This window comes from Polyodon spathula, chromosome 13 (assembly GCF_017654505.1).
Source record: "Polyodon spathula isolate WHYD16114869_AA chromosome 13, ASM1765450v1, whole genome shotgun sequence".
Classification (NCBI taxonomy): Eukaryota; Metazoa; Chordata; class Actinopteri; order Acipenseriformes; family Polyodontidae; genus Polyodon; species Polyodon spathula.
This window is the reverse complement of record NC_054546.1, coordinates 11336401-11354665: the sequence shown is the minus strand read 5'-3', so window position 1 is coordinate 11354665 and position 18265 is coordinate 11336401. Positions and strand designations below refer to the sequence as shown.

General features: G+C 36.9%; 1 protein-coding gene across 2 annotated transcripts in view; it reads left to right on the top strand.

The window, feature by feature from the left end:
* Positions 1–18265, top strand: part of LOC121325757 (paladin-like) — an 88558-nt gene that overhangs the window by 38762 nt on the left and 31531 nt on the right. For both annotated transcript variants that reach the window (XM_041268702.1, XM_041268701.1), the window contains exons 11-18: positions 139–234; positions 530–664; positions 843–959; positions 1568–1747; positions 3799–3996; positions 4781–4921; positions 5013–5084; positions 8145–8285. In XM_041268702.1, the coding sequence (XP_041124636.1) occupies positions 139–234; positions 530–664; positions 843–959; positions 1568–1747; positions 3799–3996; positions 4781–4921; positions 5013–5084; positions 8145–8285 (1080 nt within the window). The remainder of the gene's footprint in view (positions 1–138; positions 235–529; positions 665–842; positions 960–1567; positions 1748–3798; positions 3997–4780; positions 4922–5012; positions 5085–8144; positions 8286–18265) is intronic.

The following is an 18265-nucleotide window of genomic DNA, read 5'->3' as shown; positions in this document are numbered from 1 at the left end:
GTGAAGTATTGAATGTGTCATGGTGCCCTCCTTATTTCACACTCAAACTCGGGTTAATAGAAATGTTAATTTCCTAGGAATCTTTTATTATTTTAAAATTCTCTTTTTATTTTTTATTTATTTATTTATTTTTAACAGGGAAGCAGCACCAAAGAATATTTTCTCCAGAGAACATTGCAGAGCCTGGAGCGCTATTTTTACCTTATTGCTTTCAATTACTATCTTCATGAACAGGTATACTTCTCCTGTCATTTCAGAACTTGCTTTTATGTTGGTAGTTCTGTGGACAGTTAGCAGGGGAAAGGAGAACTGGTGGGGATTTAGCCTTTTAATTTACATGTAATCGGTTACATTATTTGTCAGGCTACTGAGTAAATACAGCCAGGACAGTTGGTGGCAGGGATATAAGTTGCTTATTCTACAGTATGTGTTTCTGTACATTTTCAAATAATATCCTTATTGCGTTAATATTAAGCATGTCAATCCTCTTTCACTGGCTGTGACATAATGCCTGTCCGTTGTCTTGCAGTATCCTCTGGCTTTTGCACTGAACTTCAGTAAATGGATGTGCAGTCACCCATGGATTTACAGGCTGCTTGCTAGCATGAATTTATCAGAGTTATCTGTGCCAGTGGATCTAGTAACCAAGGGAACAAGGGTGCTGGTGAGTGGTTTTTGACTCTGTTCTATGACAGGTTTAAACTGTGACCTAGTATAAACAGGATTTAAGTAAAGGTTTTGTGTTTCTTCAGTTTGGGAGTTCTTTGTAACTTGAGTCCATGCTGACCAGTTTTTAATGTACAGAAGTCTCAAAAATACTCAAATATTTGTGTAATTTCCAGGTATCTGATGAATACTTGGCTCCAGATGTTCTTAGTACAGTCAAAGAGATGAAGGTAGCCAATTTTAGAAGAGTCCCCAAAATGTCAGTCTATGGAATGGCACAGCCCAATTCTGAGGTAGGTCATCAAACTGTCATGTATGTTAATATCACACATACCCCTTTTAAGCTAATGCTTTTGTTATTATTCGATGTATACATTTCATGTCATATGTGACTTAGAATTACAGTTGCTCAGGTACAAACTACACTTGAATACTTTTTTTTTGTCTTAATTCAATTTACAATTTACAAAAGATACTTGTTATGTTTACTTGTTCTTAAAGTCACGTGTGTAGTGAATACACATTTTAAAGTTACATTATCATAACCTATCTGCATACTTTGATAGAACCCTGGACAACGCATATCAATCAGCTTCTATTCAATTGCTTCAACAAAGATTGTAAACCGGCCAAATTAACTCAAAATATCCACTAGGTGTCAGCACTTGTCTGAGACATTGTAAAAACGTAAGTCTATCAGACTAGTACCTTATTCACACTGCCAACTGTAAATAATGCATGATCATGGCATGTGGAAATTGTGTTTGTGAATGAAGAAAATGGCAATTGCATGGTTTATCACATCATTTTAGGTAGTGAGGATAGGGTATACATTTCTTTAGTTTTAATCTGCTTTCATCTTTCCAGTCTAACTTAAAAGCACTGAATGTGTTCCATGTAGGCGACTGGCTTTGTCGTGGGCTACTTGACAGATGAGAAGAGGAAGCACTCGCACATCTTGTGGGTGAATCTACAGGAGGAGGTGGTGTTGGAAGGCAATGGGCAGGTGTACACCCCCCGGGAGCCAGGCTGTTTGGAACAACAGATCATTGGGCCAGCCTCATCACAGGACCAGATTGAGGTAACAGGGGAACATTTCATTTGATTAACATTTTAAATTTCAATCAATCTTTATTTTATATAGCACCTTTTCATAGTGGACCACCATCACAAAGCGCTTTACAAGATACATTTAAAAAAAAAAAAAAAAAAAAAAAAAAAAAAAAAGCATTTTATACATTAAATACAGTAAAAAAACAATGCAAAGTAATGCATTAAATACAAGGCTAGCATGTGAAAATTCTAAATATTGTGGATGCGTATGTCATATAGAATCATAAGAAGATACAGTGAAAGATCAGAAGTAGCAGATACGCAACAGTAAGTGTATGTCATATAGAACCATGAGAATAAAATACAGTGAAAAATCAGAAGCAGAAGACACAACAGCTAATAACAGATAACAGGCTCAAAGAGCATGGAAAGCAAGCGAGAACAAGTGGGTCTTGCCAGTTGATTTAAAGCGAGAGATGGTGGGATCATCACGCAGAAAAAGCTGGACGGGAGTTCCAGAGAGTCGGAGTCATGAAGCTAAATGAGTGATCTCCTAGTGTGATGCTCTTTTGGCAGAGGGACATTCAGGGTTAAGTTTTAAGTAGAGCTGCGTGTCATCAGCATAGGAGTGAAACATGAGGCTATGTTGACGGATGAGGTGACCCAAGGGAAGCATGTAGATGTTGAAGAGAAGAGGCCCAAGAACAGACCCTTGAGGGACACCACAAGTGACTGGGTTTGCAACACCACTGCATCCAGCATAGAAACCAGATTGCATGCATCCAGATAAGTAAGAGGACATCCAGGAAAGACAGGTGCCAGAGATCCCACCATACTTCTGAAGGCGGTCAAGAAGAATGCTATGATCTGTGATGTCCTAGGCAACTGTTACGTCAAGGAGGACGAGCACAAAGGGAGCAGCAGCATCAACATTAAGCAGGGGATCATTTACAATCCGGAGCAGAGCAGTTTCAGTACTGTGATGTGGCCGGAAGTTAGACTACAGAGATTCAAGCAGAATGTTATCCATGAGATGTTTCATCAGCTGACCTGGCTACAGCCCTTTTGAGAGTTTTGGAGAACAAAGGGAGATTGGAGATTTAGATAAGACAGCCGGGTCAAGGGAGGGTTTTCTGAGTACCAGCGTAACTCAGGCAAGCTTGAGGGCAGCAGGAACTGAGCCTGAATCCAGGGACATGTTGAGAGTGTGCATAATGGAAGGAGCAAGTAAGAAGCACAGAGACAGACAAGATTAGTCGGCCAGGGGTCCAAGGGGCATGTGGCCGTAGTTGATTTCAACAGTAGGCCGGAGAGACCAGGAGGGGCAACCGGAGGCGAGTCAAGGTAGTCAAGTAGTAAACTGGGTTTGTGGCAGTAGGGCATAGAATAGATGACAGGTAAGAGAGGAGGATGAACTGGAGATGGATCTATCGATGGCTGGATGTATGATTTGGTCAATGGTCTTAAAGAGTACATTGGGTTTACTGTGTCCCATAGTTATGATTTCAGAGAAGTACTGGCAGCAGCGAGTGAAATTTAAATAAATAAAATAATCTCCTTTTAATAGAATCTTGTGATGTACCATACCATTAGCAAAACCGTTCCAGGGGCACTTTTAAATAGAGTGCTTTTTAATGTATGTGTATTTAAGTGATTTTGATGTAATGAGAGCAGTTACAGTCTAGACATACTTCTTCTTTATGTGTCAACTCCAACCAGCACATAACACCTTAAGCAGTATGACATACTTCCCTCCTCCCTAGTGTGGGTACTGTATTGATTTTTTTCCAGTGGCTGAATGAGTTGAGTAGTATTGAGATGTGCCTGTCTGCTCTGCTATTTGAGCCTCTCTTTCAGCACAGCAGACAGTGAATTGGTTGCTGAATATGGAGACTGGGCTCAATCCTTGTAAATTATGTTAAATTATGATGTGCCTTCCCTGCAATTCCTTATAATATGTAACCGGTACACACTCAGCCAAGGTGCCTTTTACAGTTTTTGAAATTTGCACGTCATGTTTTTCATAGTGTCATCATTTTTTTTTTTTTATGTGAATTATGCTGCCTTTTTCTTTTTCAGGAACTTGAAACTGCTACCAAAGAGGAAATCTTAAAATCCCAAAAATGGCTGGAAGTGAGTTTGGAGCAGGAAAAGCAGATGAAAATGTTTAAGACGTGCTTAACAGTGCAGGAGATCTTCAACCAGCACAAGACCTCCTGTCAGGGACTCGTATACCGACGCATCCCTGTTTCAGACTGCTGTGCTCCAAGGGAACAGGTAGCTAACACACCGTGATAACCCTGGTCACCATGGGGTCCCAATTGACAAGTGGATCTAAAGTCCTTCTCTAGTGGCTTGAATTGCATTATTTGATGTACTGTTGCCAGTGCTGACCCTATAATCACACATTTGCTTGTTGAAACTCACTGCAGCCCATATTGTATTTATCTTGTAGTGGAAAATGTTAGTGTCAGAAAAGGGGTTTTTGAATTATTTACTGTTTCAAGCCTGGTATGAAGATATTAAATAAAAAAAATTAAAAATCCACAGTCAGTCCTCGCAAGTATGTGTGGTAAACCCTTTTTTTCAAAAGAATTTTGAGAGTGCACGGAAATGTCACGCTTTGGTACTAAAAAAAGAAAACAATAATAATAATAATAATAATAATAATAATAATAATAATAATAATAATAATAATAATAATAATAATAATAATAAAAGCTTTGCTGGGAGTTCATTAGGATTTTGTGGAAACCACTTTCAGTGATATCCATGGCAAAAAAAAAAAGGAGACCATGCTATGCGCTTTTTGGCATTCTAAATGAAGAGGAGTGGAATGTCTCAGTAATCGTTTAACCTGATTAACAAAAAAAAATCTAAACCATCCAGTATCATAAAACTACTCACTCCCCTGGACTGGGCTGCTGATTTTAAGTTCAAGGCCTATCCTTCATTCACCCATTCTTAATATACATATACAAATAAAGAAAAAGTAATTGTAAGTAAGACATTACACATTACATAAAAAACATTCTGCTGTGCCTCTTTTGGACCTCAATAGGACTTTGACAGGCTGATGGAAGCCATGAAGGCGACCCTAGCAGAGGACTCTCGAGCTGCTTTTGTATTCAACTGTCACAACGGCAAAGGGAGGACCACAACAGCAATGGTCATTGCTGCTCTCACTCTGTGGCACTTTAATGTGGGTACCTTATAAGGTTATTTGTTTTGTGTGGCGATTTCAGCACTGCAGTAGTAGACTAGACAATAAATGTCTTCTGCTCTTCTTTCAGGGTTTCCCTGAGATGAATGATGACGAGATAGTGAGTGTTCCCTATGCCAAATACACAAAAGGAGAGTTTGAGGTAATTGCTTTCAGCGTGGAGCTGTTTTATTTATGAATGTATGTTTGTTGTATCTTAGTTTTCATTGGGATTTATCTGTTAAACTAACTGTCTAACTGTTCTCGTGGAACATAAAATAATGTGGTTTTTTTTTTGTTTTGTTTTGTTGTTGAGTCAGCATAATAAAAGCCAGTAACTGCCACATGTTATTTTAGTGTTTCCATTGCTTATAGCAGATATCTGTGTGGGTCACCACAACACTTTTTTTTTTGGACCACAACCTGGGGAATTAGTTTTTTTATTATTAAATCTGTTGAGGAAAAACACAGTCGTCCATTTCTAATGCTGACTAGTTCCCTATTATCGCCAGCGTGTACAGCATTGTCAAGGGCAACATTCTTCCTCTGTGTGTCAAGGGTATTTCTTCTGCATTCGGTATAGACTGTCTACAGGAACATCCCACACTAAGCACCTCATTTATTCCCTTTCTGTTGGCAATGAAAGTATTGTGGCAAAACACTGGGTCACAGCTCTCCAGGTTAGTCTTTTTTTTGGATATCTCACTGCGATTTGTTTTTTTATTAATAATAAATGCATTGCGTAATGTCATTATTTTTTATGTACGCTTTATGTATGTAATTTAGTTTAAACAAAAATAGTATTTATTTATCTGTTGATGTCTTGCAGTAATAGCTAGAACAGTTACGTTTAATGATGATTTCTCATGTCTAGTTGAAGATAGTTCGTATCTTCATATCTTGATAATATCAAGGTTAAACTTCCAAACAGATGCTAGAAAACTAGGATCAACAAAGAATCCTTAACACATCAGATCTAGTATAACTATTACCACCTTTACAAATCTTCTATCTTGTTTTTCTCTGTTTGTTGGTTTCGTTTGGTCTTCCATCATGTTTGTATACTTTGAAATGGAATTCTGTGCCATGAAGTTACTCTGTTGCTGTTCTTAAATATTAGGCCGGAAAACACAGCCTTGTGATTGGTTAAAATACTTGCAGCATGACACATTTAATAGAACACGCTGATTGGCACCAAAGCAATGGCATGAAGTGCTGTTACCACACTACTGTGTCAATAAGCTTCCTGGGCCAGATTTACGAAAGACGTGCGACCCTGGTCGTCCGCAGTTTGCTGATATGACCTCATTTGTTAGAACACAAAAGTGTCCCTGTGATTTACATACCCTTTTCATTCTGTGTAAAGAAAGCATTGCTCTTCTCTGCATTGTTCCACTTGGAGACTGTTTCAATGAGATCCACTGGGCACTTCACCAAGTCTCACAGTCCACCAAGACCTCTGATGCAGGCTGTTACTGCTGCCGGGGAAATATATTTTTTTTTTCAGGACTTTGTTTTCTTTCAGCATTCTTTTAGATTCTTTGTTGTTTTTATTTTCTTGATTTGTAATGTTAGTAGTTTGTATCCAGTTCTGTATAGGTCATTGAGTTTTGTTTTATTGCTATTTGTCTTCTCTTGCTTCAAGCACTTTGTGATAATCCTTTATGAAAGGCGCTATATAAAATAAAGATGATGATGATGATGATGATTATAAGACATACAGTTAGTTTCCATGTATTGCTACCAGAAACTCAATCATGCACTCAATCTACAGTTGAGCATATTTAAACAAACATGCAATTTGTTCTATATTATTTTTGTTATGCACTGTAGGAAAAAGTTTCTTTACCATATTTGCTATCCCTAGCTTTTAATGCATTATCCCAGATATATTGTCTGTCTGTTTGTTAAGCGAGCACTTAACATGTGATTGGGATGTTCTTTGCTAGAAGCATTTGTAGGAATCTTTGTATAGTGGAACATGTCCGTCTGTTCCTGCCCATCCAGCTGTAAGTCACTCTTTTGTTGGTAGATTTATATCATGGTGTTCTACACCTTTCATGATACATATCCCTACTTTGATGTTTACAACTGTGGCCGTGAGCGTTGCTCTCCCTGTCATTTTATTCAAGTTATACTTGTATTGAGAATAACATTAAATCACCAATAATTAATACTGTGCATGAGATTGAAGTGTGGTAGAGGACAGCTGGGGTTTATAACAAGAAACCTAAAGACCTTTCCAAGGAGTAGGTTACATGCATGACAGTTCCTCTGGACTCCAGACAGACAAGGCTTTCAGCTAAAGCAGCTTGCAGTGTAATACAGTTGAATCTGGTACAGTTTCCTTTGCTTGATAGCAGTTTGGCACATAACTTAAATGACAACATGTGGATGCTTTATTTCAGACTGCATGGACCCCCTTGAGCAAACTATGTGTAATCCAATCTCAGTCTGATGTCATTTCTATTTGCTGACATCCATTAGCGCTAACGAGGCTACTGTTACAGGCCTCCCTGTCAGCGAATATCAAGGACACTTCTTAGCTTAGGAAAACTGGCCTGAATTAGTAGACGTGGTAGAAATCTGACAGGTTCACTCACTGTTAATGTCACCAAATGTGTTGCAACAACTGTTTAAATAATGTACCTGTAATTTTTCTTTTCATTGTTAACATCCTCATGACTTTTTGCACCTATAACTTTAAAGATTGTTTTAAAGTTATTTTCAAAATGGCCGTTCTAGTACACTGGGGTTTGAGATAGCACATGCTTTTGTGGTCCTTTACAATACCATATGCTATTGCTGTGTTACCTGTTTGATAATGTGGGCAATAGTCCTTACACTATCAGTGCATTAGAGCAGGCATTTTGAAAAGAGCTTTGAAACAGACTTTAAAGTTATAAGTGTAAAAAGTGAGGATGTTAACAATGAAAAAAAAAAAAATCACAGATATGTTATTTAAACAGTTGTATTTTTCGGAACCCCACTACTTGCTCTCTAAGGTGTCTGTTACCTCACCAATTCGAATAATCAAACAAACTGGAGAGATCAGAGCCCACAAATATATTCATATGATATGAAACCAGCTGTACTAAATACATTGTTAACTACATTATAATTTTGTTTGAATGCTTTATACAATCAAATCCTCTTTTATAGATACAAAACATATTTGTAACTTTGAGGTGGTGCACATGGTGAATGTGTTTGTTCTCTTTAGGTTGTGATGCAGTTAGTTAGACTCCTGCCCGAGGGGCACAGAATGAAGAAGGAGGTAGACGCGGCCTTGGATGCTGTGAGCGAGACCATGACCCCCATGCATTATCACTTGAGAGAGATCATTATCTACACCTACAGACAGGTAAGTTACCACATGCATATATCTATAAAGAGCTGTTTATCTCAAAGAAAACTTCTGGGAGAGTTATGTTTTAAGAAACCATTCCTAATATTTTATTGAAACACATCAAGATTTATCTTGCTGCAACCCCCAAACCTCTGTATAAGGTGCTGAAGTTAGTTTTATTCAGATTGTATGATTGAGTTTTTAACCCTGTATGTTCTCATTTAAAGACTCAATCATGCTGAATTTAGAAATACTAAAAGAAGCATAATAAACCCAATGATTTTGTATGACTAGAAGTCTCTTTCAGTGTCTTCAGATATTTTTAAATGCTGGTTTCACAGCCCTGATCAGCACTAATTGGAGGTCAGTGTGAAATGAAGATAAAATATGTTCCGGTAAATATATTTATAATGAGTACCAAAATACGTTCTGGTACATATATTTATAATGACCCCCGTCAGAACTAGAACAAAACCAATAACCATTTTAGTCCAGGGACTACTATATTTTAATAGTCTTTCAGTTTGATCAATTACAGTATTTACTGAACCCATTCTGCTCAAAACCTAAATGATTCTGCAATACAGTGTATTGCACTGTATATCGAATTTCTGCAGACTAACATTGCTTCAGTAAATGCTTTTTTCAGAGTTCCATGGGTCTGGATTCAAGTTTTGCAATTTAAAAAAAAATGTTTTTACTTGTTTTTATTTGAAATCTGTTTTAAACATAAACAGATTACCAATTACTAAGAAAGAGTTGAAAAATATTTTGAAGTACAATGTCTAGTGCTATAGTAATACCAGTACACTAGTATTATAAAAAAATGTAATAAAAAATAAAACGCAATCAGTGTTGATTAATACATAAGGAACTTTGGACTTGACAGTATCTTAATCTTTGCTACAAAAACATCCAATTGACCACCTTGTACAGTAAAGCTCCTGAGGTTTTAGCTAATAGCCTTTTGTTATTTTCAGCATTTCTGGTGACTATGCAACCCCATGGACTGCAGTATTATTTTCTATTTATGCAGGCGCATTAATGCACGGTCCACTGTGTAAATCAATTACTTACAGCTGGGTGCAAGAATTGAAGGGTGTTTCTGAAGAAAAACAAGCTTTATTTATAGAGAACTGTCTGCAGTTTTCATACTTTATTACCTCTCAAAGTTAATTGCTAGTTGCTGAGTATAGTGTTACTGCCCCCATCATGTCATATTCAAATGGAGATTTATGACCAGAATAATACATTTCACACTTAAAGTGCTGCATCTACCAAAACTGACACCGAAAAGCAGTTGCTGAGCCTTCTCAAGTAACACAGCAGGGACTATAGGTTTGTGCAGTTAAACACATTTTGCTTGTAAATCTATTCAGTATTTATATCTCTGATAAATGACAGTGTTTTGCGAAGTATATAGAGTCATTTACATTGGGAACTAGATTTGCTGTTTTATTTGTCCATGACCTCTCTTTATTTTTATGTAAATCGATTGGTATGCATCCTTCTTGCATGCAGAGCTTTTTTGTTTGGATAATTCATCATGACTGATGCAATAATTTGACATTTAAGAATGCACTCTTAATAGAATCATGACTATTATGATTATGATAACATGATTATGTTCATACTCATATTCGTAACAGTGGATGCTGATTTTGGGCAGGTGACATCAGCATATAATTATGAGGCAATGAAATAAACAAATGCTATTTGGAGCATGTGAAAGTTGTCTGTCACATGAGTTGATGCATACCCAGTGAAAGGGATTATAATAGTACTGAAGTATTTTTATTTATAAGTTTGTAATCTCAGAAATGTTTGCTTTTTTGGTTCATGTTCTTAATAAAGCATCTACTCAATTAGTATCCTATATGGGTTCAGTCTTCTAGTCTCAATGTCATTACCATAATTTTATAGCCCTGTGAAGTTGATACATAGGTCTTGCTTGTGTCAAAAGCATTTCCTTGCCACATCACAGGATGTCTTGAATCTTATGGATGGCACTGTGATATTAGCTTATAGCAGTGACTCATGGCAATCTTCAGGATCCGATGGGAGCTATAAAGATCAAGTGTCCATGGTTTGTCCTTTTGAGAAGCTGGTGATTCAGTCTCCCAGTGAAGCCTTTTAATTTACAATAGTGGGATGTTCAATAACAGTCTTGGCTCTTTTACCTCTTCTTAATCAGACCTCTGGTATTTGGCTGTGATGAGTATTGCCCTACATCCTGAAATTAAGGACTTCAGGTTTTAAGATTCCTACATGGAGTAACCCACAGTAATGTGTTCTGGTTCTGGAGGGCCTCGTCTCTGCAGGTTATTGCTTCAATTAAATAATTTAGAACATGGACTAAAAAGCTGGACTGGATGGGCAAACTTTGCCAAACCCTGGCATACACTAACCGGTAATATACGTCCAATCTTTTACATTCCCAATACTAGCCTGAAGGTGGCAGGAGCAGTCTATATCGGGAGAGTTCAATAATGCTAATTCTTTTACGGCTGGCGTCATAATTAGTCAAGTTTTAAGATATTGAAGTTCCAGTCTGCTGCAATTTATATTTTATGATTAGATTGAGGTACACCTGGGGCTCATTAGGGTGTGTTGTCAAATGTGTTGATGTTTTCAATTTTAATGTTCCAAATAAATAGAAATGTGAAAGGTGCTGGTGTTTGTATTGGTCATATATATTGGAACTGTCATCACTTAAGTAACAGAATGATAAAATTCACCAGAATGCATTGAAAAACAGGTGTAGATACCACACAATATATGTCATCTGCTTATGATTGGTCTACAATGTAGTGAAATGACAGTGAAAAAATAAAACATCCATGGAAATAGTCATGGTCGCCTTCCATATTATGGGGCCTAAACAGCAATGCGCACTTGATTAGGATCATCGTTTTTTGTAACTTGGTCATAGACAACCGATACATAGCAAACTTTCTAGTTCTTTTTATACAGATGGAGTCAGCAGCAGACTAAGCCTGGACTTGAGCCCCCAGTAGGCTATTCTTACCATTACAACTTTCAGATAGCTGTTTTAGTTTACACCAGGGTTAAAGGTAATGTTAAGGAGACTTTTGTTTTCTTGTAGGAGACTGATGCTGCTGTTTTTCCTTAGCTATTCCTGTGGTGCACCTCTAACCCTTGCCACTGTAGAGAACCCTCTACAACATCCCCTTCAGATTCACACTCCCCAAAATCTAAGGCCTTTTGGCCTCTTTGAGACTGCTGGGGGAGGTGCTAAATAATGCCAGATGGACTTGAACTAGCAACAGGATGGTTTGAGAAAGACTTCATTTTAGGTCCACAACAGCATAAAGATGGCTGTGGACAGATGTTGTTTTAAAAATAAATAAATAAATAAATAAATAAATTACTTACATTTTATTATCTACAACCCAAGGTACAAACAAGATAAATGAGGTTCACAGACCCCGATTATCACTATTATGTGATTTATGTTCGTTTAGGTAAGAGCTTCCCAGACTAGTGCTAATCGGGGTCTGTGAAATCAACTGATACAATAATATAATCCTGTTTCTAAATTTAAATCGTCAAGCTTTATTTTGATATACATTTGTAAGAATTTAAGAGTACAGGCGCAGCTTACAGAGACAATACTAATTTAAAGAATGAAAATGTAACTGTTTTTGACAACCTTTAAATCCACCTTCTATACGACTTTTTACAAAATGGCTTGCTGTGTAACGGTGGGGCCTGTTATCGCTTACCTTCTGAGAAGCTTCTTAACAGCAGTCATTTCAAACTTTGACCCTCTTTCCTCGCAACAGTTTTCAGAAGGAAACTAAAAGTGGATTACAGGATAAGCAAATGTCATTAATATTATAGAAAAACAAACCCTATTTTTATGTCAGGGCTGCCAAACTGTCAGAATTATTTGTAGGTTAGCATCACTGTAAAGTGAAATATAGTCCATATGTATTGCAATGTTCCACACTATCCCTTTAGAAATAAACATACTGTTATTAATCAGCTAGCTTTCTTTGTGGTCCCTCATATTGGAGCCCTGTTTCTCTGGGGTGGCATAACATTTCAGCAGGCACCAGCCCAGCATTCCAGTCATATGTAGCCCCACAAGCCTGTTCAAGTGGCCAGTCTTTATAAGACAATAATGAGATTTTAGGAAACTATCAGCCTATTTTGCTCCCCACCACCTTCTCTCCCTGAATGTGGCAGTCTGTGATCTATGAGTAGGTATTTCTTTATTTAATCTGTTTGTATATACCTCGTTTACATCTCCAACAATTATTCATATAGTTAATGTAATTTGCTAATATCCAAATATATTTGATGTTCTCAACAAACTATTGTAAGTTCCTAAAAAACACATTTTGGTTCATTGGTATTACATGATAAATAGGATATAACATTTGTAGCAGCGACATGCTGCAATTGTTCCATCTTTCAGTTGTGTGTATATTTGTAGAAATGAGTAACTGTGCCTGGAGAAACAAGGTTCCATTTTCAGGCACCCTGAGAGGTAAATTGTAAAAGGTAATATAAACCAATTTCTTTCAAAAAGGTAGACTGGGTATGGCTGGACCAGAGAGAGTAATGGAAATAAATGATATCACGGATAACAGGGAAGACCTTTTTTGTGATGAAGGTAGTGGCAGTGGACGCCATCAGGAAGGGAGCGAGATAGAAGCTGAATTAATCAGGACAGGCTTAGTGGAGAAATGAAAATAGCTGGACCACAAGTCTGACAACTTTATGCCCCACAGACAACAAGAAATGGAGAGGAGAAGCCTTGATCCAGTAATGGGCTGAAATGAGGTTGATGAGTATGACGAAGAATGAAAAGGAAAGATAATATGGTTTCAGACACAGTAACTGTGGTAAACATATTTGACATAAGTAGGCCAGTTAGAACTGGGTTTAGGCTTGCTTGCCAAAAATAATATTTTGTAAATACACCATCCAGCCTCTGAAGCAAGTTCTTATATTTGAGGTGCAGGGCACTCTTCAGGTATATAAAGAGACTCTCAGCAATAACAGGGATGGTTATTTTAATGTCTAATTCCCAGTGTTTACAAGCCAGTGCCAAGGGAAATATTTGCAGTAGCTGGCTACAGAATAAAATATTTCACTTGAGTTGCAAGTCCTGGCTTTGAATTTAATCTGAGCAGGTGAATTTGGGAATATTTATACAGACATAAAAGTCACCTGATACACCAAGCGGCGTATTTTTGTTTGTTTATGTCTCAGCTGTGATGCTTCACATACAGTAGGAACCAATCATAATCCATCGCTATTGAATATTATTGCAGCTATACAGTAGATAATCAAAGATGATTTGAGCATGGACGATCTTCACTGTTTTCAATAGGGTCCATTCTTCTGTGGATCCGTGTAGACTGGCCAAATCCAAAGCACAGGGGCGTTGAATAGAGCCTTCCAGGAAAATCACTACAGCCTTGATTTAAAAGAGCCATTGAGTAGCACCACGACTGGTGTGTTATAACATTCATCTTGTTTATGTAAGAAACAACATCATTATGTCTACGCTGCCAAGAGGGGAGACATTCTGGGCCAAAGGGAAATTGGAAAAAGGGAAAAGGGGATTAAAATCTGTTTAACTGTGTAAAACTAGAAAGAGACTATTCAGAACCTTTTTGTAACTACTTCTATCTGCAACATAGTCATAATACATTGTGCATGTTAGTCTTTTTAAAATCTAAAAAACATTGCCTGTTTCAGAAACCTAGTCTATGAACTGGTATTCATTGTGCAGGATTCCACTGTGTAAGAAGGAAAGGGTTAAATGCCTTGCCTCACAGTTGGTGTCTAATGTTTCTAGACCTTTTGCCCTGACATGCTAGTAAGGGAAATTATATATGCCATTTCACTGACCCTATAGATGGCATTTGATTACCTTTTTGAGTTTAAAAAAAAAAAAAAAAAAAAAAAAAACACTTTTGAATATCTTTTAGAAGTTCTTTACTTTTCACTTTTTAAAAAATATTTGCATTGTCCAGAATTTCATGGAGAAACAAGTAAAAAACCTAAAGGTTCTGAACACAATACAAGGGGTACTAGTTATACTGTTAATAAAGCCAGTGTTTTTAAGACAATGTGGTTGGCACTCCTTTATCTCTCTTTAGTATATGATATTGTCAATGTAAGGCTGCTGTTCAGAGCTTATTGAAGGTGCCAATGTGTGGGTTGAAATTAAGATGCCAATTAAATGTATCCTGATAATAGGTGCCCCTTCAATGCATACAGTTTTTTAGGCAATGTGTAAATGACATGTTACTGCTATTGTGCTGTTTAATAGCTTTGAGAATTCATTTTATAGCATGTACTGTAATCCTGTGTATATAATATGCACTTGAATATAACATGCATGAATGTATGGCTTTCCTTATGGAAGATTTTATTTTCATATATAATTTGAATCTGCATCGGTCACATCAATCAAAAAATGCATGATTGATGCCTAAACTAGTCTATAGGATTTCTCTGTGTTCTGTCTATTATCCAAGAAGTGATGTCACCAAAATAAAGCCTGTTTCTTTTCGGACCGTGCTTTGATCTGCGCAAATCGTGATGGTTACAAAGTTTAGACCCTAAGTGGCAAGCTTGATTTTATTTTCAACAGTTATTTTCAGAACTAATCAATCGCTGTTAATTACTGAAGGCTGCTTCTGTATAGCATATTGTACGCAAGCATATGACCGCACCTTTCACTGCTGCAGGAGTGTGAGTGACCAATCTAGATCATGTGTGGAAGGGTTCTGTGTTCAGAAAACATATAGTTGTCCCTGGTTACTTTGCTGCCCACAGGGAGTTTTGCCATGCTAAATGTGGGTAGGTGCCAATGTCGGCAGTATTGTTATGCAAAATGCCTGTCAGGGTGTGTCTTGTTTTGAGGCTTGTTGCAGCCAGGAACCTCATGTAAAAGTAAACATGTTTGGTATCCCTGCAAACCTTAGAATCTGCAGTATGTGGAGATCTATATATAGCTTTTGTGACTCAACATACGGATTAAATATGCAGTTTTGAGATTTTTTTTTTTTTTGGCATATATTTTTTAGTATGGTTAACATCAATAATTGGCCCTTCAAAGCAAGTATAAAAAGTTCCAGTTTTTGTAAAGCACTTTTTGAAGCGTGCACAAAATTTTATTTCAACTTAGAATGTGCCTTATGAGTCTAGTACCATTGTAGTCCTCTCAAGCCACAGTTTCAGAATGTGTATAGTTTCCCAGCTTCCTTTTGATATAAATTGTGCAGAGGGGTCAAAAAATAGAGAACAAAGGCAAAAAAATAGGCACGTATATGTAAGGCAGTCACATGATGTATTTTTATTCCAAACAGAATAATGTCATATAGATTGAATTTTGTATTTATCTAGTTTTACAAAATATCTATCTTTTTATATGCCACAAAGTTCACACTGTGAAAAACATAAAGATCATTTGACCTAGCGATGTTCTATTTTTTTGTTTATTTTTAATAAAAATGTTTAAGCGGCTGTGACAGGAATATAACTGTCAGAAAAAATATTGTTTTTCTTCCTATATACTGTAGTCAACATATTGGCAATGTAATATATGTACAATTTGTTTTATTACCATGTTAAGAAATAACTTTTCCAGGGATTTAAAGTTACATAGAAAGTATATCTTTTTTTTTACATTTAACCTGCAATATCTGAACCAGTTGACCAGATATGCCCAAACATGGAACATCACTGAAAGGGTCAGATTGTGCTGAAAAAAACAATGTGTCATTTTCCTGTTTTCTTAGAGGCTTGTAAGAAATGATTCAGTCTCAAATTTAGGAAAACCCAGTAGCAGTGAAGTGGTAAACCCTTACTGAAGGATAAGATTAAACTGTATCACCTGGGACTGACATCAGCCGCCTAACATGAAGGGGACAGCTCTCTTCAGTTTGCATGCCAGGGGGCTGTTAATCCAACCAAGATTGCAGGCGGTATTAAACCTTGAATCTGTAATGGGAAAAATGGGGAGTAAACCCAGAAGGGCTCAATAAAACAATTTTCTACCCCTTTTAACCAGTAAAAGGTTTTCCAATTTATGAGCATTTCAATCATTACAGAAATATGATATGCTATTACTATCTTAGAAAACAAAAAGGCAGTCTAAATTGGAGTTTCACATGGGTTGATATTTTTTTCCACATCCAGTAACAAACCTGGTCATTAGGCTGGAAAGTCATGGCAGGTTTTGATCCTTTCACTTGTTGTTAATACAGGAACGAGACAAGGTTTATAGTATAAAGTAAAACAGCTATTGTGAATTATGTAAGTGGTTTAGCCAAATAGTAGTATCCAATTGCTTTTAAAATAGACAGCAAGGCTGGGAGTTTGCAGAAAACAATATGTGGCAATGGAGGAAAAGCCTTGATTCTCCAGCACTTAAATTGTATACCTTAATTAAATCTGCCTTCAAAATTGCAATCATATAGAGCCAACTGTGCCATTCACTTAAGTGTCAAAAACATTTGCTTAATTGCATGGATGAAATTACATAAAAATGCAATAATAACCAGCTATGTAGAGAAGAAGTCATTCAGGTTTTACTGACCTTGATGACCTAACAATACTAAACCTAGTATAAAATAGCTGTGAAAACCTGTCTTGATAAAACTATTGCTCCACATGCTGACAGAGCCTCAAAGGCAGGTCATCTGCACTTAGTTTAGTCTATTTTAATCTGTTCATTTGGCTTCAACACTGTGTTATTGTATTCTTGCAAACTTCTGTAGTAATGGCCATGGCTATATAACTGTTCACAGAACAACAATCATTTCCCTCCGGTCTAACATATCATTGCTGTGGCCTAGGAACCCAGAATGCTTTCAACCATATCCCTTTATCTGTGGTGCAAGCATCTAAAGGATGCAACAAAGTTGCCAAAATGCATTTTGCTACTATAACAACTAGGCTTCTCCTATTGGTTTGGATGAATTTTTATAGAAATAGCTCTGCAGTCGAACTGCCTGCTAACTTTAATGTCAACATTTTAGACCGCAGTCAGATCGCTAGGATTGTCTACTAGTTCAAATTGCATGGGAATGTAGTTTTAATGAATGCTGTTATTTGACATTCACATTTCTGCTCATAGTTTAGTTATTGAGTGCTGGCCAGACTAAATATTAAGTAAAGATAATCTATTCATAAAAAAAGGATTATAATTGGTCTAAGCATACATGTGTGTTACCAAAAGTTCAAACCACATATTTTTATTTAATTTTTTTCTAACTTGTATCTGCTTAACCAGAAACTAATTTACTCGAGACAAACTTGCTGTACCAGGCATCTTGCATAGACAAATACTGTACATGTTCTAGGCTAAATCCAGATAAAAAAAAACAACAACACATCTCCCTTAATGACTCTGTTGATATGGATATGCCATTACCCACTGCAGGCAGTGCTGTTTAATACACTGCCATTATGGTTTCTGACCCTGCCAGTTCCCACCCTGTTTTAAGAGTGTTCATCTTCTCACCTATCATTGTAGATTAAGATTTTGTCAATTTTGCTGAATATATGTTACTGTAAGCACTCAGTAAAGCTCTCTTTTCACTTTATTTTATTATTTAAGACTGTATTCGACAGGTGCAGTATGAATATTTGGTTTCATAAATGAGCATCAACAAAAGATTTGTTCATTTTTTATTGAAGTAATAGGCACTGTTTATTATTTGACATTGAGTAATTTTACCAAGTACTTTTGTGGTGAGGACAACACTGCAGTCCATTTATTAGCAGAAATGTCAGCTTGACCTGCTAGTGAAAGGCAGGTAACAAGAAAACAAATGCTACTATTTTGGTAAATAGCAGGTAGGAAATGGTTAAATGTATGTAAATTTCTGGAAACTAAATGTAACAGAAAACAGTCTTTCAAATGCTGATGGGACAAGACCTTTACAGTAAGTCATTAGGGAAGCTACAGAATGAATTCTGCCGTACCCTAAGTGAACTCCACT